General features: G+C 42.5%; 1 protein-coding gene across 4 annotated transcripts; it reads right to left on the bottom strand.

The window, feature by feature from the left end:
- Positions 1-596: 596 nt before the first annotated feature.
- GPR65 (G protein-coupled receptor 65) lies at positions 597-27,545 on the bottom strand. Of its 4 annotated transcripts, none has more exons than XM_010809665.4 (3): positions 24,800-27,545; positions 9,741-9,924; positions 597-2,132 (listed from the first exon to the last, which is right to left on the bottom strand). In XM_010809665.4, the coding sequence occupies exons 2-3, from the start codon at positions 9,843-9,845 to the stop codon at positions 1,233-1,235; spliced, it is 1,005 nt and encodes a 334-aa protein (XP_010807967.1). In that variant the 5' UTR covers positions 9,846-9,924; positions 24,800-27,545; the 3' UTR covers positions 597-1,232.
- Between the last annotated feature and the right edge of the window lie 28 nt (positions 27,546-27,573).

The raw sequence follows: 27,573 nt of genomic DNA, 5'->3' as shown, positions 1-27,573 counted from the left end.
CTGCATCTCTTACATCTCTTGCTTTGGCAGGCGGGTTCTTTACCTCTAGCGCCACCTGGGAAACCTATACAACCGTCCTGTACTCAACAGCAGATTTTGAAAGAACCAAACTTTTTTAAAATAATGATTTTAAAGAAGGTAAAAAGTTCTCTGAGTAGCTGAAGGAAATTTTATAAGGCTCATGTCCTTTATATCGTGGATGAGGCCTTCAGACTCTCACTCAGAGACAATTTACTTTTATAAAGAGCTCTTACAAGCTAGTGACTTAGTGATTGTATAAGGTTCAAAAAGCTTATTAGATCATTTCTCTTGTAACCTCACTACTTAACAGAAAACCTGGTACATAGAATGGGCTCAATAAATATTCGTTAACTAAGGAGACAGATGGAAGCAGTATTTAGTAGGTGTTGTTGGAGACAGGTCCATATGATCGGGAGGAGTGATGGTCTGAAATCCAGAGGAGTGGGAAAATCACCATGACCATACCCCGTGGTCACCGCTTTAAAAACGCACAGTCCAATACAGCCTATTACTCCCTGAGAGCTTAGAGCACAGATACAAAAACAATTGCCATGAACAATAATGACCCCGAGTCATTAGGAAAATATTCAGTTTTATTTAATTCTCATTTAATAAAAGTCAGGGAGCTATACAACCTTTTAAAAAAATATTTCCATTAGGATTAAAATTGTCCCTGAATGGGAACACATGTTTAGGTTTCCTCTGCAAAATATAATCTCGATGGCATAATATCATTAATATTAATGAAACTGGAGCCTGTTATATACAGTGAAGTAAGCCAGAAAGAAAAACACCAATACAGTATACTAACGCATATATATGAAATTTAGAAAGATGTAACGATAACCCTGTATGTGAGACAGCAAAAGAGACACAGATGTATAGAACAGTCTTTTGGACTCTGTGGGAGAGGGAGAGGGTGGGATGATTTGGGGGAATGGCATTGAAACAGGTATAATATCATATATGAAACGAATCGCCAGTCCAAGTTCGATGCAGAATACAGGATGCGTGGGGCTGGTGCACTGGGATGACCCAGAGGGATGGCACGGGGAAGGAGGTGGGAGGAGGGTTCGGGATGCGGAACACGTGTATACTTGTGGTGGATTCATGTTGATGTATGGCAAAACCAATACAATATTGTAATTAGCCTCCAATTAAAATAAATAAATTTATATTAAAAAATAAAATAAAAAACATATACCTTGGTTCTATTCCAGGATTTCTAATTCTATAGTATCTTTGGTAGATACAGAAAGTACACTTTTTCCTTGTCTCTTTGATTTATTAAGCTTCCCAGTAAAGAACTTTAATATATTCCACATATCTGATCTTCCTATCTCAGTTATAAAGCAGTACAGGATTGGGTCAGCAACACAATTTAAACTTGTTAATGCAACTGTGATTCTGTAGATCTTATAACTTTGCTTCCCAGACTTGAAATGGTCAAACACTTGTTCTTTTAAGTTCATGTCATGCTCTAAAATGCTGCGAATCAGCAACATCACATGAAAGGGAGTAAAACACAAGATAAAAGTCAACGTGATACTAATAAGTAGTTTTATGATTCTCTTCCTTTCCCTGTGTTCCGTGGCTTGATTTTGCCGCACAGCTTGGTAAACTTTCTTGTTGCAAGTCATTATAACGACCAGAGGTATCACATAACCTATACACGTCCTAGCAAAGTTAAACCTGATTTGCCAGTTCTCCAAAGGATATTTGTCATAGCATAAAGTAAAGTTAGACTTCTTGGCGTCACAATATTCGACAGCTGTTTCGTCTTCCCACAGAATGACAGCATTGAGGATGGTTTCCAAAACCCAGATGGTGAGGCTGACCATGAATGCACATTTTCTTGACCTTAGGAAAAAGAACCTCAGAGGGTAGACCACTGCCAAATACCGATCAATCGAGATGCAGGTGAGGAAAGCTGTGCTGCTGTAAAAGTTCAGGTACATGAAAAAAGCACTCCCTTTGCACAAGGCAGGAGAGAACGTCCAATTGTCTCTATTCCAAGTATAATTGATCCACAGAGGAAGAGTTGAGGCGTAGAGCAGGTCCGAGAGGGATAAACTGAAGAGGTAAATGCCTAATTCGTTTTCTTGCTTTGCCTGCAGAAAAGACACACAGAGAGAACCGATGTTGGCTGGAATGCTGACTATTACCACAAAGACATAAACAACGGGAAACAAGTAGTGCTCCAAGTCATGCTGCTCGTCAATACATGTGCTGTTCATTGCTTCTTTTTAAGGGGCCGATTACATTTGTTCCCAGACAGGAAATAGCAAACTGAGTCTTGCCTCCTGGTGATTTGCTTTCAACACCTAATTCTCTTTTGCTAAGACTGTGTCAGTCTTCCTTTGCTTTCAAATGTCCTGATTGGTTCATTGGTGGTCTTAAAGATGAATGGAGGTCAATTTTCACACAGGTATCGGTGGGTGGAGGTCAGGGTTCAGGCTCCTGGCAGTTACAAAAGGAATCAGTTGATTTTAAGGTGCAGGAGTCCAAGCACTTACTATCACGGAAGGCTGACGAAGAGCTCTGGAGGATGAACTAGCTTATCCACCAGTTTTCATAGAGTGCTGTTCTTCAGTTTAGTTTTCTTCGCAAAACTCAGAGGAGATTGGTGCAAACGTGAATATACAAGGTTTCATTTTCACAGAGGATGGCATCTCTTTTTAAAATGCTTTTGTTTCTGTAATGAAAAACAAACTAGAATAGTTTGGATGTTTAAAAGAGACATCATCATTTTTGAAAGAATCTTATTTTATTTCATTTATTGAGGATATCAAAATGCATTAAATTTCATACACTGAAGGTGTTTAAAAAGGGGAAATGGTCTAGCAGACTTCAGTAAATGAAATCAAGCTGAGATATTTGACTTATTTCAAATAAAAATTATTCAAAGGATGCTGGGTTAGAAGGAATTATGTTTCCCACTGGACATAATCTAAGAATGCAAAATTAAAGTCAAAAGTCATTTTAGAAGCTAATTTTTAAAAAAGATGGCAAATTCAGTTATTTACTTGTAATCAGTAAATGCTTTTGAGTGTATGGTAAACTGTGTGATTACAGCATTTCAAGTTTTTAATTTCATATGCAATCTCTGTATAAGGCATTTATTTTCAAAATAAGCTTATGAGCCAAGAAAAAATTGTCATAAGAGGTTTGATAAAGTGAAGCATTTGAAAATATAGCAGCTTGTTGAGCCTTCATAAATAATTAAGCCACACTACCTCATTTGTTTTTCCTTTCCTTTCTTTGTAGGCTAATTTACTTTATCATTCTCATACTCTTGTGAAAGACAGGGCAGAATGTTCTCGATTCTGGGTAATATCTTGTGATCTTCAGTTTCTACCATTTATATCTGATTGCTTACAAGTCTAGTTTTCTAAAAAGGTCTGATGTTGTAGATTCAACATCTGCAGAAAGAAAAGCGCAAGAAAGAGAGAAGCCATCCTCCTCTCCACACTAGAACAGGGAAGTAGTGAGGTCTGCTGGTGCTTCGGCTGATTTATCTGAGGGGATATTCACAGAAAGCTCTGTGGGGTCACCACGCTGGGAAAGGAAGTCATGCCCTCTTCCTGAGTAAGCCAGAGAGTGAACCAGGTCCAGAGCCCGGAGTGTAGATCACAGCACAAAACAGAGAACTACAATTCCTGAAATCACCTAGTGTTTCCACACCTAAAAATATGACTCAAATCCTTTCAGATCAATAGGGAATCCTGCCAGAGAGGGAAAAGGGGAGCAAGAGCTAAGATCAGAGAGGTAAGTGGGCTGGGTACCCTAAGGCGTATGTGGGTCTGGAGGAACTAATTTTGACGGCAGAGAACCAGGGACAGAGTGTGGGCCTGCGCAGGTAGCAAGTGGCGCTCGGTCATCCGACACCTGCTGAGGTCCAGGAGCCTCTGCCCTCAAAATAAAGACGCTAAAAACACACTTCACACGTATGTGTAGACCGCAGGGTAAGTTGGCAAGTTCCCTGTCTTAGCATTATTTCTTTGAGGAATTCTCAGAAAAAGCCCCGTATCTATCCATGGCCTCCGGTTGGTCCTCACTTGGGAACGGGGGGACCACACTATTAGTTTTGTTCTGAAAACTTAAGGTCAACAGTGACTCAATACTGGATCTATGTGCTCAGCCTCATTAGTCATTAGGGAACTACAGACTAAAACCACAGTGAGGCACAACTATGCATTCACCAGAATAAATGAAATGAAAAAGAGCAAATATTAATACCAAGTCTTGATGACGTAGAGCATCTGGAACTCTCATATACGGTTGGGTGGAAAACTCTTTGGCTCTTATGCAAATCTTATGGTTCAGCAACTCTACTTCTAGGTATGTGCTCAACAGTAAGACATAACATGTGGTTCCCAAGACACATGTGGTAGAATTAGAATGTTCACAGTAGCTTTATTCGTAATATCCCCCAACTGGAATGCCTAATAGCAATAGAAAAGATACTTTTGAACCATCATGCTGGAGAAGACTTTTGAGAGTCCCTTGGACAGCAAAATGATCAAACCAGTCCATTCTAAAGGAAATCAATTCTGAATATTCATTGGAAGGACTGATGCTGAAGCTGAAGCTCCAATACTTTAGCTACCTGAAATGAAGAGCTGACTCATTGGAAAAGACCCTGATGCTGGGAAAGATTGAGGGCAGGAGGAGAAGGGGGCGACAGAGGATGAGATGGTTGGATATCATCGACTCAATGGACATGAGTTTGTGCAAGCTCTGGGAGATGGTGAAGGACAGGGAAGCCTGGAATGCTGCAGTCCATGGGGTCGCTAAGAGTCAGACACGACTGAGCAACTGAAAAACAACAAAAAATCTATACATCAGTAAAAGGAACAAATTACTGTTACAAGCAATGATGCAGCTGAAGTTCAGAAACAATGCAGACGGATGGAAAAAGGCAGGCACAAAGGGTCCATATTGTCCGATTAAGAACCGGGTAGTGTTAAGCTGTGCTTTCAGAAATGAGGATAGCTCCCCATCTATTGAGGGCTTTCTGCATGCTGGACTCCATGTTAATGGCATGTATATTTGTTATAATACATGTTTTACAACTCTGCTGTTTATTACAATTATGTATTACAAAGAAGAATTGAGCAACGTATCAGGCAATTAGCCCCCAATCACCTGTCTGCTCTTCGTAGAACTTGGCTGCAATCCTAGGTTGTGATTCTGAAGTCTCTTGACTCTTAACTACTTTGTCTTCTGCCTTTATATAAAAATACTTTAGAAATCTGAAGTGTTTTTAGGGTTTGGGTCTTTCAGCTATAATGACTCTTCTAATTAAAGAAAATGACATCATAATAATTTCTGCAAACTAGATATAAAATAACCCTAAACTTTCCAGAAGGCTTTACTTTTATATTCTCTATTAAACTGCGTGGATTTCAAATAAACACGTGAGAACGATCATCTCACGTCACGTCTCACACTCAGCGACAGCACGTCTTTATGTTCCCTTATATTTGTCAACACGTTTTCTTCCAAAGGTTAAAAGTGTTCCTTTTCAGTAATTTACGAGGCAACACATTTTAATTAGGCTTTTATTTTCCTGTATTTGCTTTTAGGAATAGATAGCTAAAACCGAGCAAATATCCTGCTACCACTGTGAAAAAAAAATTCTTTGAGTTAGGAGGCTGAAGTTTGAAGGGTCTATTGTTTAGATCAGGGACCATCTGTGAATTGCTTTAAAGTTGAAATGAATTATGTGTCACCACTCATAATGTGGTGATAAAGAAAATGTAAGCTAGACCCACTGGAAGTGGGAAGGAACCTTGTGCAGTCCCTTTCTTCTCAACAAAGCCCATCTGCCTTGCTGCAAGCAGCCATGTAGAATGTCGTGTCGAACGTTTAGCTGTTGGGAAAAACTGACGAAGAGGAGTCAGGTGGCAGTGGCCTTTGGGGAGGGGCTGGGTGATGACAGGAAGAGGGTGCCGGGAGGACTTCTGAGAACCGAGAGGCCTTCTCTTTCTTGATGTGAGTGTTGCTATGAGCAACCTCGGGCTACAGCCACGGGGTCGCAAAGAGCCAGACGCGACTGAGCGACTGAGCCCAGCACCGCAGCACATGAACAAGCTTGTAACAAGCTTGAACAAGTTCGTAAAAATGCATCAGGCGGTAAGCTTGGATACGTGCATTTTTTTCACATATGGGTTATGTTGTGGTTAAGGTTAAAAAGTGGAATCAAAAGGCTGTGTGCGATGAGATGTAAAGAATCTTGACGCCAACACCTGGATTTCCTGCGGGTGGAGCATACATGCCTTCCTAAGAAATGCTATGATTCTACTCCTTTCCTCACATATAAAAGGCAATTTATAGACGCAAAACAAAGCTGTAACTTAAGTAATTTGAAAATGAATTCACCTAAAACAAAGGCTTACCAGATGGAAAAGTGAGTGTACTAAGGTCCTGGAAGAAGCGAATAGAAATCATACCTTGAGGAGAGCGCCCTTGACCCAGGCTTTAAAGAATTCTCACAGATAGGGTTCTAACAAATATGAGCTGATTAAAATGCCCTCCGTCCACACACACACACACAAAGAGACTCAATTTTAAAAGTTGATAAAAAGAGCATACATCCTGCTACCACAGGGAGAGAAAACAGACACAGACAGAAGTCAGCTACTATGTGTGAGATTCAGCAAACAAACGGGAAAGAAGAGACCTGGATCCGCAAAAGCCTTAGAGATGAAATTAATAGATATACAACACAAAAAAAGCATGCCCAATATGTTAAAGAAATAAAAGAAGGAATCTGAACATATGAATAAAGGATCCAGAGACAATGCAAGATAACTAAGCATATAAAAGATTGAAAGAGTCTTTTCAGAAATAAAAAACTTAAAACTTAATACTTAAAACTCAACACGGGGACTAACCAACTGACCAACTCCAGTTGAGGAGAAAATTAGTATGTTGCAAGGTAGAGCTAAAGAATTAACACAAAATTATCAGAGTGTTAAAGAGATGTGAAAATACCATACCACAGAGATAAGGAGGATAAAGTGAAAAGGTCAGCATATGTATAACTGAAGTTCCTGAAGGACAGAAGAAAGTAGGGGAAAGGCGATGTTAGAAAAGATGCTGAGTAAAAGACGTCTGAAAGTGATGCAGGACAAGGCATCCTCAGATTATGAAGCTCAGCAAATCCCAAATAAGATTAGAAACAAACAGAGATGGAAATCTCTCCTTAGATGCCTTGCAATCAAGCTTCAGATCACCAAAGACTAAGAAAAAAAAAAAAAAGAGCCAGGGAGAAAAAACGAATTACCTATTAAGGATGAAATTTCAACCAAGACCTTTTCAACAGCAATGATAACAGAAACCAGAAGGCAATGGATTGATATTTCCAAATTGCTATGAAAAAATGTCATCCTTTAATAGCCTACTCAACAGAACTAAATTCTAAAATGAGAGCACAAGTAAGGATGTTTGAAGAGAAACTACCACTGAGACCACTGGCCCCCACAATCCTCATTAAAGAGGCTTCTGAAGAACATAAGAGGAGAAGGAAAATGTCCAAGATGGCCAGAATATAATAAGCTACCAAGGATGGAATTTTCATGGTTACACGTTACATCCATGACCAGGCTTACGGATCTGGGGAAGAAATTTAAACCATGAAAATATTCTTCCTTAGAAGCGGGACTGGGGGCTGGGTGATGGGCAGGAAGGGACCCCTTCCTCCTTTGTCCATGGTACTCAGCAAATAAGCATCTCTTTTTTTTTTTTTTTTTAAGGAGCTCTTCCCTGGTGGTCCAGTGGTTTAAGAATCTGCCTACAGATGCCGGGGGACCCAGATTCGGTCCCTAGTCCGGGGAAGATGACGCACTTCCGAGAGGCAACTAAGCCTGCGCACCGCAACTACTGAAGCCCACGCACCGAGTGCCGGTGCTCCCCAACAAGAGAAGCGCCCTCCATGCGAAGCCCACGCTCCACACCTGGAGAGCAGCCCCCGGTTCGCCCCATTTACGAAAAGCCGGTGCGCGGCAACAAAGACCCAGCGCAGCCAAAGATAAACGCATCTTGAAAAAAAGATAAGAAGGATCAATTGGAAAAAAATGATTTTGAGACGACTTACAAAATTTTCAACGGAATACGTGTCTTTCTTTGCAGAAACATTTACTGCCTTAGCTAAAACAGCCGCGAGACTACATGGATTGATGAAGCAGGTCCTGAAGCCTTCTGGAGCCTTCTGGGTGGGAGCACAGAGACGGTGGTGACGGAGGCTTGTGGTTACGTCGTGTGGGCTCTGGAAACTCAAAGGCTCTCAGCAGTTCTTGGGGGACTTGTGACCACGTGTGTGTTTATCTGTTTCAGTTTTCACAGGTGTCACTCAGCAACCATTTTACAGAGTGCTTGTGAGGACTGAACGAGATGACACGTGAAGCCCAGTACTAAGAACATGGTAAGCCTGTACTACACGTGAACTGATACCGTTCTAATGACAACACTGTTTTGTCAGTCGCTAAGCTGTGTCCGACTCTTTTGAGACCCCATGGACTACTGGTGCCCGCCAGGCTCCTCTGTCCGTGGGATTTCCCAGGCAAGGACGCTGGAGTGAGCTGTCCTTTTCCTCTTCCAAAGGTTCTTCCTGACCTAGGGACTGAACTTGCGTCTCGTGCATTGGCAGCTGAGTTCTTTACCACTGAGCCACTAGGGAAGCCCAACAAGGCTGGTAGTCTGTGATCTCTCCTACATCTCCTGAATGGACATCATCTTTGGCCAGCTATCCAGAGCATAGCAGAGAAGCCAGAGGCACTCAGAGTGAAATTTACATAATAACATTTCACATGTCATACCAAACTCGGAAGATGGTGCTGTTAAATTAATTTGTGTGAATCTCAGATTAAAATGGAACCCATAGTTCTTATCATTCATGCTGCTTTTCAGATATTGTTTTCACTACTTTAATCATATTTTGAGAAAATTGCTTTTAGATCCAGTGCTGAGAAATTTGGGTTAAGGTTTTGATTCTGACTTTAATTTCTACCTAATGCCTAAAGAATATAATCCACAGCTTCTAAAACAATACAGACCATTGATGACAATGATCCGAAGATAAAACGTGGGCTGCCATCTCTGGGGTCGCACAGAGTTGGACACGACTGAAGCGACTTAGCAGCAGCAGCAGCAGCCGCCGCAGGAAACCTTTGCCTTCACTTACCAGTTGAATAGCTACTTATTAAGACTCCTATGTGTCAGACAAGTGATAGTCACCTATTAAGTTATTAATTAATACTGGAAATATTATTTTCAATTTTACTAATAATGTGGGAAACATTCATATTGGAAATATCATTTTCAAATTTCACATTATTTCTGATGGTATAAAAACTTACCAGTAGACCACTATGTTGGTGAAAAAGTGGTGCTACATAGCTCTATAGCCAGGGGTTTGCTTGTTTCTTCCTAACCACTTAATTTTCAGTTTGTCGGTATACCGTTTCCTGTAGAGGAAATAGAGCATAAACATTCCCCTTTCATGTTTTAACAGTTTTACCTAACTCTTTTACACGAAGATTTTGACATCCTTTATTATCACTCTAAGTAGAGAGACCATATGTCATCCCCATGTCTCCCTGTCTTGTAGTATCACATTTATACAGTCTAAACTGGCCAAATGTTGCAAATATCACTGACAACCATTCAAAAGTATGTTAGGTACTTAAATTTTTATTTTTTAATCTTACACTTACCCATGTTCCTTGGGACGGTGACTCTGTTGATCGAGGAGTCAGATACATCTGCTTGCACCCAGAAGAGAAACCAGCATTGTTGAAGGGACAGGAAATTGAACTCATATGTCGTCATAAACCAATGAGGAAGCAGCATCTTAATGAGATTGAAGTCTATTATCCAAGTTTGAGCAACAGACGTCTCCTAAGGATTTTTAAAGATGCTTTATTTATTATTTACTGTTGTATAATTTTTAGAAATCACTTTTCTGTGTCTCAGTTACAATTGTATACTGATATTATATGTGTTTTATTTAATAGAATATGTACTAGAATCGCATTCATTTGTTCATTCCCTCTTTCATTTATCTGTCAACACATATATCTATCCTACTCTGAGGGCACTGTGCTGGGAAATATATAGGACCTGGTTCTAATCTGTAAGGGGCTTATCAGTTAGTGAAGGAGATAATAACCACCAAAATGGATAAATACTCCAAGAGAGATACAGAAATATAGGATGAGTCACTGGACGTGTGAACTGTGGATGTACGAAACAAGAGAAGAGGTTGTAGATGGAATCAGGGTGATCAACGTCCTGGGAGAAAAAGAGTAGAGAGAATGGAGACTGGGTGTATAAAGAGCTTTGCGTGTATGCTTAGTCGATTTTCCAGGCAGGAATACTGGAGTGGGTTGCCATTTCCTCCTCCAGAGTATCTTCCTGACCCAGGGATCGAACCTGTGTCTCCTCTGTCTCCTGCACAGCAGGCCATTTTTTTTTTTTTTTTACTGCTGAGCCACTGGGGAAACCCCACATAAACAGCATATTCATTTCTTAATGGCATGATGGTAGGGCCACAGTAGCCAACTTGGTAAAGATTTTTTTTTTAAAGATATTAATGGGATTAGGTACATAATATGTTATAGAACCACTTTTTCCTTTGATTTTCCTCTTGGAATAGAAGAGTCCATCAGAGATTGCTAAACCATGTTAAAAACCAGGTGAACTGGTTTGAAGGTGAAAGTTGCTCAGTGGTGTCCAACTATTTGGGACCCCATGGACTGTAGCCTGCCAGGCTCCTCTCTCCATGGGATTCTTCAGGCCAGAATACTGGAGTGGGTAGCGGTTCCCTTCCAGGGCATCTTCCCAACCCAGGGATTGAGCCCAGGTCTCCCACATTGCAGGCAGATTCTTTACCAGCTGAGCCACAAGGGAAGCCCAAGAATACTGGAGTGGGTAGCCTATCCCTTCTCCAGGAGATCTTCCTGACTCAGGAATCGAACCGGGGTCTCCTGCATTCCAGGTGAATTCTTTACCAGCTGAGCTATCAGGGAAGCCCCCTAAGTGGCTTAGACAGATCAATAATTTTATGAAACTTGAAAATTTATTTAAGAAAGATGTGGGTTATTACAATGAAAACTCATGTAGTATATTAAGGTTGACAGTTGCTACCAAATTTGTAAGTGATTTGATGTGAAGTAAAATTAGCTCCTAGAACTTTTGAGATGTTAAAAAAGTCAGAAACATTATGTTTGAACCCCACTGAATGAACTTTTATTACAAATGAATGGGAAATTTTTACTTTATAAGGACAGAATTAATTTGAAGTGGAAAATTTTAACTTCATTTTAAAAACTACAATCATGATGATTTGAGTCTGTTCCTGTAAAAGGAGGTTAGATGTTCCTGTTGGTAGAGTTTTTAAAATTTCTGCCCAGAATTGGAAAAGATGACCTTGTGATATAACCAAAAATGTTTTCCCTTGAAGTTATTCAGGATGTAATAGGTGTGCAGTGGGTTTCCTATACTTCTTTTGTAGGTCTTTCATTGAAAATAATTAAAGTACTCATTTAGATTTATCAGGTACATTTGGAAAGTAATTTAGCATATACTAACTTAAAAGCAATATAGCATACAGTAACTTAAAATTCAGAATATCTTCTACTTTTACTGAAATAATGAAAAATGTAAGTACAACGCAGAAAATTAATAGTAAGACCCTTCAGTTCAGTTCAGTCACTCAGTTGTGTCCGACTCTTTGTAACCCCATGGACTGCAGCACGCCAGGCCTCCCTGTCCATTACCAACTCCTGGAGTTTACTCAAACTCATGTCCACTGAGTTGGTGATGCCCTCGATGCTCTGTTGTCCCCTTCTCCTCCTGCCCTCAATCTTTCCCAGCATCAGGGTCTTTCCCAGTGAGTCAGCTCTTCGAATCAGGTGGCCAAATTATTGGAGCTTCAGCTTCAGCATCAGTCCTTCCAATGAATATTCAGGACTGATTCCGTGTAGGATGGACTGGTTGGATCTCCTTGCCGTCCAAGGGACTCTTAAGAGTCTTCTCCAACGCCACAGCTCAAAAGCATCAATTCTTCGGTGCTCAGCCTTAAGCCTTTACAAAAACGAAAGCAATGATTTCATTTTCTTATGCCTCTAATCCAAAACTTTTGTTTGGCTTCACACATCCACTTGTCTGTGGCTTCTATACATGGGTATCTCATGATACTCACAATTTCTTATTTTACCAAAATAACCTACACGTCTGCTTTTAGGGAAATGGTATTTTCACATCCACATCGGGGTTTTATGTATTTTGCTCTTCAAAAGGAAAAAAAAAAAAAAAGGATGTTGTTTAAAAACACAAGAAACACAAACTTTCACTTCTGATTAATTAGGAGAAAAACTGTGGCTGCCCTATGCTGAAATTTCAATTCCACATTACAAGAGTCTTGAGAACTTTTAAATAACTCTGCTTCTTACTAAGTCCAGTTTTCTGAAGCCACAGGATGGAGTCCCAGCACTGGCCTGTGGCAGAACTCTTGGACTGCCCGTGGGGAAAACGGGAAGAGAGTGTGGTTCTCCCTGCCTCCAACTTCTCCACAGGGCAGACAGTGCAAGAGCTGAATCTGCTGACGAAGTGTCCTTTGTCGCCACGTTTTCCATTTGGTGCAATTTCACTAGTCAAAGCCGCAACTCAACGTGGCAGGGAACATTCTGAAATACTGACTTATTTCCCCAGCCCTACTTCCTTTTACCCTATCCCTACCCATCCCCCTGCCCTCCCCCCCACCCAACACTCAATTAGCCACTTTGAGTGTTTATTGCCTCAAGATAAGGAGTTCTTGGCAGAAAAATATGGAATGGGGGAGGAGAAGACAATCCTGTTTGGAATTTTAAGGGCTTTAGGCAACCTAGGAGAATGGCTCAATTGGTAAAGAATCTGCCTGCAATGCAGGAGACCCAGGTTCAATCCCTGGATTGGGAAAATCCCCTAGAAAAAGGAATGGAAACCCATTTCCGTATCCTTGCTTGGAGAATTCCATGGACAGAGGAACCTGGCGGGCTACAGTTGCAGAGAGTCAGACACACTGAGCGGTCAAGCACGGGAGGATGGGCAGGACCGAGAGGCAGACAATCTGCTTGGAAGCCAATCTGTTCAGATAAAGCAAAGCCTCCTGCCCCTGAGAACAGATCTGAGGCTTCTCTGGCCCGATGGGGCTGGGGCTTAGGGCTGTGAGAAAGGAAGTCGTGAGAGGTCAGATGTGGTAGCCGGACACGGGCCCTGTGTCCTGACTGAGTCAACCCCCTCCCCTGCCAGCCCTGAGGTGGGGTGGGGTGGGGCCACGGTGATTCTGATGAGCTGGGGAGGAGGGTGGACCTGTCTCTCATGTGCAGGGGTAAGTCCAGATGGGAGGCTGTCTCAAGATGACATGTGTGGGCAGCCTGAGCCAGCTTCACTAAGTTCCCTGGTGCCTGGCACAGCACAGGCCAGGCATGTGAGGACCACTCAAGTGATGGAAAGCATCGGCCTCCCCTTGGTGCTTCCAGTGGCCCAGTGGGTCAGAGAAGAAGCCTGGCTGCCACTGACAGGGGAAAACCCTGCTGAGTCCTGTGTGGGCTCTGCTGACGACTAGGAGGGAGTGAGGACATCCCAGGAGAGGCCAGCATGGGCAGAGGGCAGCCGTGAGGCTCAAGGGTGAGCTAAATCCCTCCAGCCTTAGCAGCATACAAACTCCCAGGTTCCTACCTGGTGTTACGGGCTGACTTTCAACCCCCTACCTCTCTGCCAAAATCCATATGTTGAGGTTCTGCTCCCTAGTACGTCATAATGTGACTGTATTTGGAGATAGGCTCTTTAAAGAGGTGACTAAGCTGAGATAAAACTGTTAGTCCAATCTGATTGGTGGTGTCCTTATAAGAAGAGAGATTTGGACTCACAAAGAGACTCCAGGGATGCACATGCGTAAAGGAAAGAGCAGGTGAGGACAGGGAGAGAAGGTGGCCATCTGCACACCGAGGGGAGAGAGCTCAGGAGAAGCCAGCCCTACCGACACCTTGATCTTGGACTTCCAGCCTCTAGAACCATGAGGAAATAAACGTCGCTTTGTTATAGCAGCCCTAGCAGAGTATAATAAATACAAGTGCAATCCAGAGGAAGAAGAGGTTAGATCCTGAATTGACTGTGAGCAAGCGTCTACCAGTTTCGTAGAATGGGGTATTAAAATGGAATTTTAGTTGAGTTACAGAAAGATAAAGAATATTTTATTTCTTGCATCTCTGATTATGGCCTGAGATTGGAATGTGCATTTTAAGATCACACGTTTGACCTAAAATGTTTAATTCAGCAAACATTTGTTAAGCCTTTGACTAGCAAAAGTATTTTTCTCATTACTTGTCAGGGGGGTTAAAATGTAACTATAAGATGACTTTCATTTGAGGGGTTTTGAAAGTTTTAGGCTTCCCAGGTGGCACTAGTAGTAAAAATTCCGCCTGCTGAAGCCAGGAGACTTAAGAGATGTGGGTTCCATCCCTGGGTCGGAAAGATCCCCTGGAAGAGGGCATGGGAGCCCATTCCAGTATTCTCACCTGGAGAATCCCATGGACAGAGGAGCCTGGCGGGCTACAGTCCATAGGGTGGCAAAGAGTCGGACACGACTGAAGCCTCTTAGTATACATGAGTGAAAGTTTTAGCATCAGGCTTCCTTTCTAAAGATGCAAATATATTACTCGGGTTGAAGGGGAACATTAAGTTGTCAGATAAAACCGTACTCGGTGTCTACACTACGACAAAGCTCCCCAGGGTCCATTTGCACCAATACTTCTCCAAGTGCACTTCTTGGATTGGCAGTGTTAATGTCATTTCTGAATCTTTGAGAATTACAGTTCTCAGTCTCACTCCAGGCCCAGGGTCAGAAGCTCTGGGGCTGGAGCTCAAAGATGTGTGTTATAAAAAGCCCCCCAAGTGGTTTTGATGCCCCAAAGTTTTGAGAACAATTGGCGTACAGGACGGTTGCCTGGATAAGAGACTGGGGGGAGGAGTAGAGACACAGAGGGAACAGAACCTCTATAAAGGGAAGAGTGTGGAGACACGTTCTGTTCAAATTCTTCCTTGGTTTGGGTACTTTAACCCTATCAGAGAGGAAGAAAGTTTCCCTGTCCTTCTAGGTTCTTCTGGCTGTTCTGGAGGGAAACCGACATGAGCTCCGAAGAGCTCCAGCACCATAGTCCTTTATGTCTCTGCAGAAAGACTTCAGCAAGGAGCAGGCGGGTAGAAAAGAAGTGATTTATTAGACTGGGACACATTTGAGGCTTATAAGCAGGTGCCCGAGAACTCAGTGGGCTACAGTTTTATAACTGAAAGGAAAGTGCGGAGCGGGAGAAGACCTCCTTTGTCTTTCTTGAGTAGACGTCATGCTTCCATTATCAGCTCCTCCTCCAGGCTGGGCAAGGGAGTTTTCTTGTCCCTACATGGTAAAGCTAAATTCACAAATTATTGTCATTTATGTGTGCAGAGAGCACGTCCTAGAGATCATTCACTTACTGAGCTCACTGGGCAGGGTGTGGGGCTCACGCCACCGCTGTTTTATTGTTTGGGGCAGGGCTGGTACTTCTGCATGGTTTTGTTGCTAAGCAAGCCTGCTTGGTTTTGTGGTTAAACCAACCTGCTTTCAGGAATCACCATTAACTTACAGGGGTCTCCCATATATTTTTCTACATACAATCCCCTAGTGGGAAAAACTATTCAATTACCTACTTTGTCCCTTTACTCTGTCCCTATCAAGGTAGGTTAACGGGACAAAATAAGACAAAAATTTAATAGTATGTATGCATGGGAGAGGCCCAGGAAGACTGAGGAACTCGCCAAAAATAGCTGAAATCCTTAAATATTAAACCTTAAATATTATCTTCAGCCAAAGACAAAAGAGGATGTTGGGGGCAGTGGTTTGAGACTTCAAAGGGGAGGAAGGTAATTCATATAGAGATGGGAAGGCAAACGTTTGGTAAATAAACGTGTGCTGGTTTACATGGAGACAGTGGAATGTCTCTGATGCCCAGACTGCCAAGTTTCCCCCATCACTCTTAGTCTCTATTTGCAGATCTCTCTGGTGATAACTCTATTCTGGGAATAGGCCCTTTATGCAAATTCTTTTAGGCAGTTAAGGGGAAGTGTAACAAGGAAAACTTCCAAACTCTTCTGTTTCTTAAAAATAATCTGTCTAAATCCTTATACCAAAGAGACACATTTCAGGGTGGGAGAATTTGTTCCCTTACAGCTTATCATCTCTTCATCAGTTCTTAAATTCCACTCACATCATTGTGTCATTAGTCCATTTGGTTCTGCCCTTTAAAGAGTTGAAGCTAATGCAGCCTCTCATTTCAGACTTGTAAATGATTTTGACTTAAAGCTTAAGTCAGAACATAACTATAGTAACAGTTAAAATGGAGACATTATCAAACTAAGGACTGGATCTTTAATATCCTAAATATCTCATTATGGTTGTTGTTGCTGTTGTTTTGTCTCTAAGTCGTGTCCAACTCTTTGTGACGTAGCCCGCCAGGCTCCTCTGTCCATGGGATTTCCCAGGCAAGAATACTGGAGTGGGTTGGCATTTCCTTCTCCAGGGGATCTTCTTGATCCAGGGATGGAACCCATATCTCCTGCATTGGCAGGCGGATTCTTTACACTGAGCCACTATTACCAAGTTCAAGCTCGCTCTGCTTGGTGCTTGAGAGGCTGATAAATCTGAGAGACGAGATGCTGAGGTGAGGAATACAACTTTATTTGGAGAGCTGGGTAACTGAAAAGATGGCAGACTAATGTCTCAAAAAAAAGTCATCTTATGTGGTGCTGGTTGCCAGGTTTTTTTTTATCTCTGATTTTTTATGAATCAGAGATAGGGGGAAGATGAGGAAACAAAATAAAAAGACCATTTAACTCTTGCAGATATCTCCTAGAATGGGAGATGTGCTAGTTTCACTTCCTTACAGCCATCTCACAGGTGGTGTGAAATGGAATATTTCCTTCCCTATCCATAGACAAAGAATGCCACAGTCCTTCACAGGGAGGCGGGGCCAGGTTATCTCCCTGAGGCAGGCAATTATGTTTGCCTGTAATAACAGAAGTGGCAAGATAAAGGTTAAAGTCACAGAAGCAGATCCAGTTGTTGTTGTTCAGTCGCGTCCGACTCATCGCAACCCCAGGGACAGCAGCACACCATGTTTCCCTGTCCTTCACTATCTCCCAGAGTTTTCGCAAACCCATGTCCATTGAGTCGGTGATGCCACCCAACCATCTCATCCTCTGTCTTCCCCTTTTCCTCCTGCCCTTAATCTTTCCCAGCATCAGGGTCTTTTCCAGTGAGTCAGTTCTTCATATCAGGTGGCCAAAGTATTGGAGTTTCAGCTTCAGCATCAGTCCTTCCAAAGAATATTCAGGGTTGATTTCCTTTAGGATTGACTGGTTTGCTCTCCTTACTGTCCAAGGGACTCTCAAGAGTCTTCTCCAGCACCAAGCTTCGAGCATCCATTAAGCATCAGTTCTTCAGCGCTCAGCTTTCTTCATGGTCCAACTCTCACAGTTGCACGTGACTACTGGAAATATCATAGCAGATCCAGTATGAAGTCAAAATTAACCCTACACCACCAGGGAAGCCAAATACCTCTTTAGAAGATCTAACATGTATTTCCTGATGTCTATAAGTTACAGAAACAAATTTTAATGCATTTGTTACGCTCACTTATTGAAGTAATCAAATTTAGGAAGATGAACTCCAAATAGTTTCCTCAAGTACTGTGGAATGTGCAAAATGATTAGCTTAATTTTTTAAGTCAGGATAATAAATGTAATTCCTTGTGCAATTATCTGTTCTGTCCAGTTTGCTTATGCTAGGGATTACCAGATAATCTTTTAAGATTTAGGATCCAAAAACTGTTTCATGAATTCAGGTTTAACCAAGACATGCACTAATATTTATGGAGGTACAATTCAAAGGATAGTGCAGAGAAGGAGGAGAGATGATTGGCAAGAAACTGAGTCAACTGGGGCAAAGGGGCTAGGGACAGAGCGCAGGGAGGATGGGAAGCCAGGCTAGTTGTTATGGGCTCTGCGGCATCAGGACTGGCGAAGGCAGGTTCTGTCACCCAAAGCTGTGAGTCATGCCAGGATCCAAAGAATGAACAGAGCAGAGATTATAGTGAAATCCAAGAGTGATGGGAATGCCTGCCATTTTATAGAAAACAATGCTAGAACCTTTATTCCCCTTGATGCTTTTTTTTAGAGGATGTTAAAATATCTTTGCAAATGTGCTGTAATTCGGTAAATCCCTTCTGTTGTTTTATAATACCTCTTTCTATAAAGAAGCCTTCAAAATATTAGTTACTGCAACATTTAAGACTATATCATATGAGTGGTCTGCTGAAATGCATCATGGGCAAATGCGATCCTAAATATGTTCACAACATACAGATGGCCAGCAAACACATAAAAAGATGCTCAACATCACTCATTATTAGAGAAATGCAGGTCAAAACTACAATGAGAGATCACCTCATACCGGTCACAATGGCCACCATTAAACAATCTACAAACAATGAATGCTGGAGAGGGTGTGGAGAGAAGGGAACCTACACCCTTATTTGGAATGGAAACTGATACAGCCACTATGGAGAATAGTGCGGAGTTTCCTTAAAAAACTGAAAATAGAACTACCATATTACCCAGCAGTCCCACTCCTGGGCAAATATCCAGAGAAAACCATAATTCAAAAAGATACATGCACTCCAATATTCATTGCAGTGCTATTTATAATAGCCAGGACATAGAAGCAACCTAAATGTCCCCCAATAGAAGAATGGATAAAGAGGATTTGGTACATATATCTGTACATACATACATACAATTCCACATACATGGAATATTATTCAACCATAAAAAACGATGAAACTGAGCAATTTGCCGTGATGTAAATAAATCTAGAGACTATCATACAGAGTGAAGTCAGAGAATAGCAAATATTGTTTAATATCGCTTATGTAAGAAATCTAGAAAAGATACAGATGGACTTGTCTGCAAAGCAGAAACAGACACACAGACATAGGGAACAGACATATGGATATGGGGAGGGGAATGGGGTGGGGTGAATTCTGGGAGACTGGTACTGACATACATGCACTGCTATGTCTAAATAGATAACTGTCAGTTCCTACTATAGAGCACAGGGAACTCTACTCGGTGTTCTGTGGTGACCTAAATGGGAAGAAAATCCAAAAAGGAGTGGATATATGTATACGTAGGGATTGCCTAGTGGCTCAGATGGTAAAGAGTCTGTCTGCAATGCAGGAGACCTGGGTTCGATCCCTGGGTCAGAAAGATCCCCTGGAGAAGGAAATGGCAGCCCACTCCAGGATTCTTGCCTGGAGAATCCCATGGATAGAGGAGCCTGGTGGACTCAGTCCATGGGGTCTCAAAGAATTTGATATGGCTGAATGCACGCACGTATATACACACACTCACACACAGCTTTGCTGTACAGCAGAAACTACCACAACATTGTAAAGCAACTATACTCCAATAAAATTAGTTAAAAAAAAATAGAGTACATTCACAAATTCTTTGACACTCCTGCTCTCAAGAGGTGGAGCCCGGTTTCCCTCCCCTGGAGTGTGGGCTAGACTTACTGACTCACTCCTAGCAAATAAAGCAGAAGTGATGCTGTGTTGTTCTGGAGACGAGGTCAGAATAATCCTGTGAATTCCCCCTCAGGCCCTCTCACTTTCTCTTTTTGCTCAGTTGGTCTGAGGGAAGTCAGTCTGTGTCGTGAGAACACGCCCACGTGGCAGGGATCTGAGTGAGCCAACAGCATTGAATAACCACCTTGGAAGTGCATCTCCAAGCCTTCAGATGATGACAGCTCCTGCTAACATCTCTACTGCAGCGTCACGAGGGATCCTGAGCTGCACCACCCAGCCAAGGTGATCCCGAGTTCCCCACCCACAGAAACTGAGAGGGACTAAATATTTATTACCTTCCCTCATAGCTCAGTCGGTAATGAATCTGCCTGGAATGCAGGAGATTCCTGGGTTGGGAAGATGCCCTGGAGAAGGAAATGGCAACCCACTTCAGTGTTCTTGCCTAGGAAATCCCATGGACAGAGGGAGCCTGGCATGTTACAGTCCATGAGGTTGCAAAAGAGTCAGAAGCGACTAAGCAACAGCAATCTGTATAAAATACAAGTCTAGATTTTTGAAAACTTCTTATAAAAAAATTTGCAAAATGTTTTACTGATATATTTTTATCTTGACTGCATTTTTATCAACAATACTTTGGGTTTTTCTTTTTATTTAGTTGCTGTGTCCAACTCTTTTGCGACCCCCATGAATATGGAGGTAAATAAATATTAATCAAAATTAATCTCACATGCTTTTTTTGGTCAACTTTTTTTTTGGCTACTGGAAAATTTCAAGTTATATATACATGTTTTGCCTTCTATTTATTGGACAGAATTGTACTAGATGTTTAAAAAAAAATCTTCTGAGCCATGGGTACTGTTATTTTTTTCATGCCTAAGACTTGAAATTAGGTGGACTCTAGAATTCATACCCTGGCAGGAGTGCAGAAAAAGATACTGACAATCCAAAGACGAATAGATGGATCATGGGTGAGACAGAGGGGGACAGCAAAACTTCCTGGAGTTCTTCATTTGAACTAATCCATGCATTAATGGGGATTCCCAGGGGGCACTACTGGCAAAGAACCAGCCCGCCAACGCAAGAGACCTAAGACACAGGTGCGATCCCTGGGGCAGGAAGACCCTCTGCAGGAGGCTATGGCAACCCACTCCAGTATTCTTCCCTGGAGACTCCCATAGATGGGGGAGCCTAGTGGGCTACAGTCCACGGGGTCGCAAAGAGTCGCATGTAACTCAAGTGACTTAGCACACACATGTGCATTAACAATTACCAACAAAAGAACTACACAGGGTGAAGGCAGTGTTTAAAGTGGGGGAAATGCAGATAGAGAGGCTGAGAATTCTTTGTGGTGATCATTTCCAGTCTCATTATAACCTGGTGTATCAGTCAGGGTTCTTTGCTGCGGGCATAAGCATCTGAATGCAGAGTTCCAAAGAATAGCAAGAAGAGATAAGAAAGCCTTCCTCAGCGATCAGTGCAAACAAATAGAGGAAAACAACAGAATGGGAAAGACTAGAGATCTCTTCAAGAAAATTAGAGATACCAAGGGAACATTTCATGCAAAGATGGGCTCGATAAAGGACAGAAATGGTATGGACCTAACAGAAGCAGAAGATACTAAGAAAAGGTGGCAAGAATACACAGAAGAACTGTACAAAAAAGATCTTCACGACCAAGATAATCACAATGGTGTGATCACTCACCTGGAGCCAGACATCCTGGAATGTGAAGTCAAGTGGGCCTTAGAAAGCATCACTACGAACAAAGCTAGTGGAGGTGATGAAATTCCAGTGGAGCTATTTCAAATCCTGAAAGATGATGCTGTGAAAGTGCTGCACTCAATTTTGCTGCCAGCAAATTTGGAAAACTCAGCAGTGGCCACAGGACTGGGAAAGGTCAGTTTTCATTCCAATCCCAAAGAAATGCCAAAGAATGCTCAAACTACTGCACAATTGCACTCATCTCACACGCTAGAAAAGTAATGCTCAAAATTCTCCAAGCCAGGCTTCAGCAATATGTGAACCCTGAACTTCCGGATGTTCAAGCTGGATTTAGAAAAGGCAGAGGAACCAGAGATCAAATTGCCAACATCTGCTGGATCATGGAAAAAGCAAGAGAGTTCCAGAAAAACATCTATTTCTGCTTTATTGACTATGCCAAAGCCTTTGACTGTGTGGGTCACAATGAACTGTGGAAAATTCTGAAAGAGATGGGAATACCAGACCACCTGATCTGCCTCTTGAGAAACCTTTATGCGGGTCAGGAAGCAAGTTAGAACTGGACATGGAACAACAGACTGGTTCCAAATAGGAAAAGGAGTACGTCAAGGCTTTATATTGTCACTCTGCTTATTTAACTTATATGCAGAGTTCATCATGAGAAACGCTGGGCTGGAAGAAGCACAAGCTGGAATCAAGATTGCCGGGAGAAATATCAATAACCTCAGATATGCAGATGACACCACCCTTATAGAAAGTGAAAAGCAACTAAAAAGCCTCTTGATGAAAGTGAAAGAGGAGAGTGAAAAAGTTGGCTTAAAACTCAACATTCAGAAAACGAAGATCATGGCATCTGGTCCCATCACTTCATGGGAAATAGATGGGGAAACAGTGGAAACAGTGTCAAACTTTATTTTTTTGGGCTCCAAAATCCCTGAAGATGGTGACTGCAGCCATGAAATTAAAAGACGCTTACTCCTTGGAAGGAAAGTTATGACCAACCTAGATAGCATATTGAAAAGCAGAGACATTACTTTGCCAACAAAGGTCCATCTAGTCAAGGCAGCGGTTTTTCCAGTGGTCGTGTATGGATGTGAGAGTTGGACTGTGAAGAAGGCTGAGCGCCGAAGAATTGATGCTTTTGAACTGTGGTGTTGGAGAAGACCCTTGAGAGTGCCTTGGACTGCAAGGAGATCCAACCAGTCCATTCTAAAGGAGATCAGCCCTGGGTGTTGTTTGGAAGGAATGATGCTAAAGCTGAAGCTCCAGTACTTTGGCCGCCTCATGGGAAGGGTTGACTCATTGGAAAAGACTCTGATGCTGGGTGGGATTGGGGGTAGGAGGAAAAGGGGACAACAGAGGATGAGATGGCTGGATGGCATCACCGACTCGAAGGACATGAGTCTGAGTGAACTCTGGGAGTTGGTGATGGACAGGGAGGCCTGGTGTGCTGCAATTCATGGGGTCGCAAGGAGTCAGACATGACTGAGGGACTGAACTGAGCAAAAAAATCAAAGACTGAGAAATCGAGATATGGCACAGAATTGCTGCTGAGGCTGCAGAATCAGCCTTGTAAAATGGGCTCTTGGCAAAGGACCAGAAGGGAGCTCCCTCCATCCTGCCTGAGCCCTTAGGATGGCGCTCCTCCCCCTACTACCCCGGGGACTTCGGTCCCTCTGGGGCGCCTCTAGCAGCGCCTCCTTTGGACTCTGCTCCGGGCTGCTTTCTGCGAGGCCTGTACATTGAATCGCACTTCCAAGAACAAAGTCCCAGGTTTGGGGAACTGACTGAAGGGTCCTGGTCACTGGGGCTCCAGAGCTTACGTGCTGAGGGTGAGGAGAGGGACGGTGCGGTGCCTTAACTCCTGAAGGAGGTGGGATCTGCCTCCCACCAAGACTCATACAATGGGGGATCAGCCACACACAGGAAGACACAGATGTGAATGACCGTAGACAACAAAATTCAAACCAGTACAAACACAGGAAGAATCCTTTCCCTCAGGACTGTCTTGGTTCTGTGGAGAGCAGTAAACTCAAGAGTTACGTTCTAGTTAAGTTTATATCCCATTGATGTTATTGTTCATATAATACACCCTTCAATATCTTGTAATATATGATCATTCTTCTAAGTGTTATATAAATATTAATTCAGCTAAGTTTCATATTAACAGTTCTACCATCACCACTATTTATGGATGGTTAAACTGAAGCCTGAATAATGTAAAGAAACCTGGCCGAAATCACACAACTAACAGGTGGAAGGAGAGATCTGAAGCTATGTTGTCTGGCTCCTGGGCTTGACTTGACTACCTTACCACAGTGCTTCTTATTCTAGCAGTTTTTATCTGTAGTTATACTTAAGAAAATGTTTAGTAAACAATACATAATTTATTCCATTATGTGGATTCTGTCCATTGACTATTTTTACTGTCTTTGTATAAAGCCCTGAGTTAACTGAGAGAAGTCATAGAACAAGGACTGATGTAATTAACAGCTGAAATAAAAAAACTTATGTAAAAGTCGTAAAGATCAGATAAATGGCAGATGTTACAGGATAGTTCATGAAAAGAGAATACTTCATACTTTGACCCTGGTGGACTCTTTAAGAAATGCTTCCAAATTATCTAGAAGTAATTTTTTTCTTATCCTCTTATATGATTATTTAGTGACTTTCCTAAAAACCAAACTTTTATTTTGTTGTGTCAAGATATTAAGTCTTATACAGACCCCAAGTTATACAGGAATTTGCCTGTATTTTCTAATAGAACTTTTAGGTTTCCATTTTTTAAAAACACATTTAGAGCTTTATCCATTTGGCGGTTATACTTAGATGTGGTATGAGGCATAGATCAAAAGTTTGATCTTTCTCTCAATATCACGTTTTTAAAAGCCCATCTTTCTCAGTGATTTGAGGCACCATCACACCAGTGATTTCTGTTTAAGTTCAATTTACGTTTAATTTCTGTTAAGTTCAACATATATACTGAGTACCCACCATGGGTTGCACACTGCTGCACTTACGTACAAAGAAGATGACTTGGCATGTAGCCTTGAATTTCTGGCAGCCTAATTCAGAGTCCTAAAAGTAAAACCATTTCTGAAAGTGAGACAGCAGACTTTATCAGCAACGTTTGATCTTTTAGACAAGATTGCGCTCACTTCCTCAAGAGATCATCTGATTTGATCACATTTTCACTTTAGAAAACTGAGAAATTTGCTGGGGCTGAAGTGCAGTTTGACACTCAGAAACACTGTTTATTTAAGAGAAAAACTCCTTATTTTTAAAACTCATCTGACTTTTGAGAACTGAGAGACCCTCTTTTCTTACTGCCTGGTATATTTCAGGGATCCCAATAGAAGAGAAGCAAGGGAAGCCGAACACACCATCACTTACTTGTCTGGTAACTGCTGTTTACCTCTATTTCACATCTTCAACAAGTAGCAGTGCTGTGCCCAGCAGTCCAAGTATCTCTTTCTTAGCTTGCACTTCCTACTTTTTTATTAGAAACTTTCTTGACTAATGGTTTCCTGAGCATAAATGAGAAATTTGAAACAAGAGATGTTTTCCCTAATAAGGAATTACTTTGGTTATGAACTAACAGGAACCAGTTGTACACGTTTTCTGTTAAACATTCTTGTCCTCTTTCCCAGCTATTGCACACTGCACAAGTATTTATAGGGTGCCTCCCAAATACAAGGTACCCGGTGCACTACAGGATGACATACGCTGGGTTCCGATTTCCAAGTTCCCAATTTTGCTTGTATGGTATTTTCCCTCTATTTACACCTTGGTACTTCCCTTCTGGTTACATAATTGTGCATGTTTTAGGGCTTTCCCTGTGGCTCAGCTGGCAAAGAACCTGCCTGTCAATGCTGCAGATGCATGTAGACTCGGGTTCAATCCCTGGGTCAGGAAGATGCCTGGAGAGGGAAACTGCAACCTGCTCCAGTATTCTTGCCTGGAAACTCCCATGGACAGAGCTACAGTCCATGGGGTCGCAGTGCATATCACAGATACAAAATCTCAGGGTTGGTTAGGAAGCTTAACATTTACTTATCAACCACGTCTGGCATCCACTGGTGTGCCAACCCATGTTTAAAATTTTATTAGAACAGATGGATCAGCGTTCTGGGAAGAGAAATCCATGGCACTTGAATAGCTACACACTTGAATACAGCATAATCACACAGAATGGTGACCGTAAGGAAAGTAGGTCAGATAAGTGCTGTAAGAAAATAGAGCACATGAAAGAGAACAAGTGACAACATACAGGGAACTCTGTAACTTATCATCCAAGCCAGAACATTTTTGAGGGTCAAAGGGATACTATTAGTAATTGGATTAGGACATTAGACACCAGCTGGGAGTGTTCGGTAATAGTAGATCGACAGTAACTTAGGGAAATGTTGAGAGTAAGCATACTGTCCACTATGAACCTACAGATATCCTTAAGGGCCTGACGAGTGTGATTACGGTACTGCTCAGATAAACTTTTCCTCTTATTGTAATTGTAATCTTGACACTTACATTTAGGTTTGAAGTAAAGGGGCAAAAAACTTAGATTCCAAATAGAACCCTGTAGACAAAGGCTCCCTCAGCCTAAACAGCCTTTGGGTTGTCTCCCTGCCATGTTGTGGTACCCAGGTTTGCGCAGGCACTGATAACCAACTCCATGGCTTTGTCTAGGGAGATATTGGGCTCAGAGATATTTTCTCTGCAGTCTCTCAGTAGTCTTTCCAATTTGCTTCAATGCCAAGGAAATCAGAAATTTCAGCTCAGTGCCAGACGTGAAAGGGATCCCAGCACAATTCACAACTTTCCTACCAATTTACGGGTATCTGCTGGGAACCATTTCAACTGGCAGCAGAAAGTACCCTACGCAGCTACACAGTAGGTATCAGGATGAATTACCTCGTCAGCTAACACTTAATAAGTGGGTGAAACTTTCAGCTTGGATTTACTGCGTTGTCTGTTTCCTTGTTTGTATGCCATTTAATTAAATGTCCCCCCCTGAGGCTGGTCTTCTTGTTTCCTCTTACATAACGCGGATACTCAGGCTCAGGAAGCTAAGTGATCCACTGGAGGTGACAGCTAAATGGGGTCTAAGACAGAGGCTGCGAGCTGGGTCCTCTTTCTAGTTCAGCCACCGACTGGCACATGGTACAAATGCCCTGAGAGGCTTCAGTTCAGTTCAGGCACTCAGGCGTGTCACACTCTTTGTGACCCCATGGACTGTAGCACGCCAGGCCTCCCTGTCCATCACCAGCTCCGGGAATCCACTCAAACCCATGTCCATTGAGTAGGTGATACCATCGAACCATCTCATCTTCTGTTGCCCCCTTCTCCTCCTGCCTTCAATCTTTCCCAGCATCAGGGTCTTTTCCAATAAGTCAGTTTTTCCCCTCAGTTGGCCGAAGTATTGGAGCTTCAGCTTCAGCATCAGTCCTTCCAATGAATATTCAGGACTAATTTCCTTTAGGATTCACTGGTTGGATCTCCTTGCAGTCCAAGGGACTCGCAAGAGTCTTCTCCAACACCACAGTTCAAAAGCATCAATTCTTTGGGGTTCAGCTTTATTTATAGTCCAACTCTCACATCCATACACAACCACTGGAAAAACCAGAGCCTTGACTAGAGGGACCTTTGTTGACAAAGTAACGTCTCTGCTTTTCAAAATGCTGTCTAAGTTGGTCATAATTTTCTTCCAAGGAGCAAACGTCTTTTAATTTCATGGCTGCAGTCACCATCTGCATTGATTTTGGAGCCCCCCCCCCCCGCCACCTCACCCAAAAATAAAAGTCTGTCACGGTTTCCATTGTTTCCCCTGTTTGCCCATCTGTTTGCCATGAAGTGATGGGACTGGATGCCATGATCTCAGTTTTCTGAATGTTGATGCTTGGGGAGGTCCATGGTAAGCCATTCACTGCACGACTCCCTTGGCTTTGGATAGTCATCTTTTTCGTCGATAAAATGCTCCAGTAGGTGATGCCAGAGGCGGGGCACCGAGGTGACAAACGCAGAAACCCGCAGTCAAACCCTGACGTAGAGCCCGGTGGAAAAGGCTCGCTCCCCACCCCCACAACACGAAGGCGGCTGCGTCAGCGACCCGCAGCCCACACTCAACATGGCGGCGGCGGCACCCGCGGCCTCCTGCCCTTCTCCATCAT

Source organism: Bos taurus, chromosome 10 (assembly GCF_002263795.3).
Source record: "Bos taurus isolate L1 Dominette 01449 registration number 42190680 breed Hereford chromosome 10, ARS-UCD2.0, whole genome shotgun sequence".
NCBI lineage: Eukaryota > Metazoa > Chordata > Mammalia > Artiodactyla > Bovidae > Bos > Bos taurus.
The sequence above is the reverse complement of the archived record's forward strand: the minus strand, read 5'-3'. Positions and strand labels throughout refer to the sequence as shown.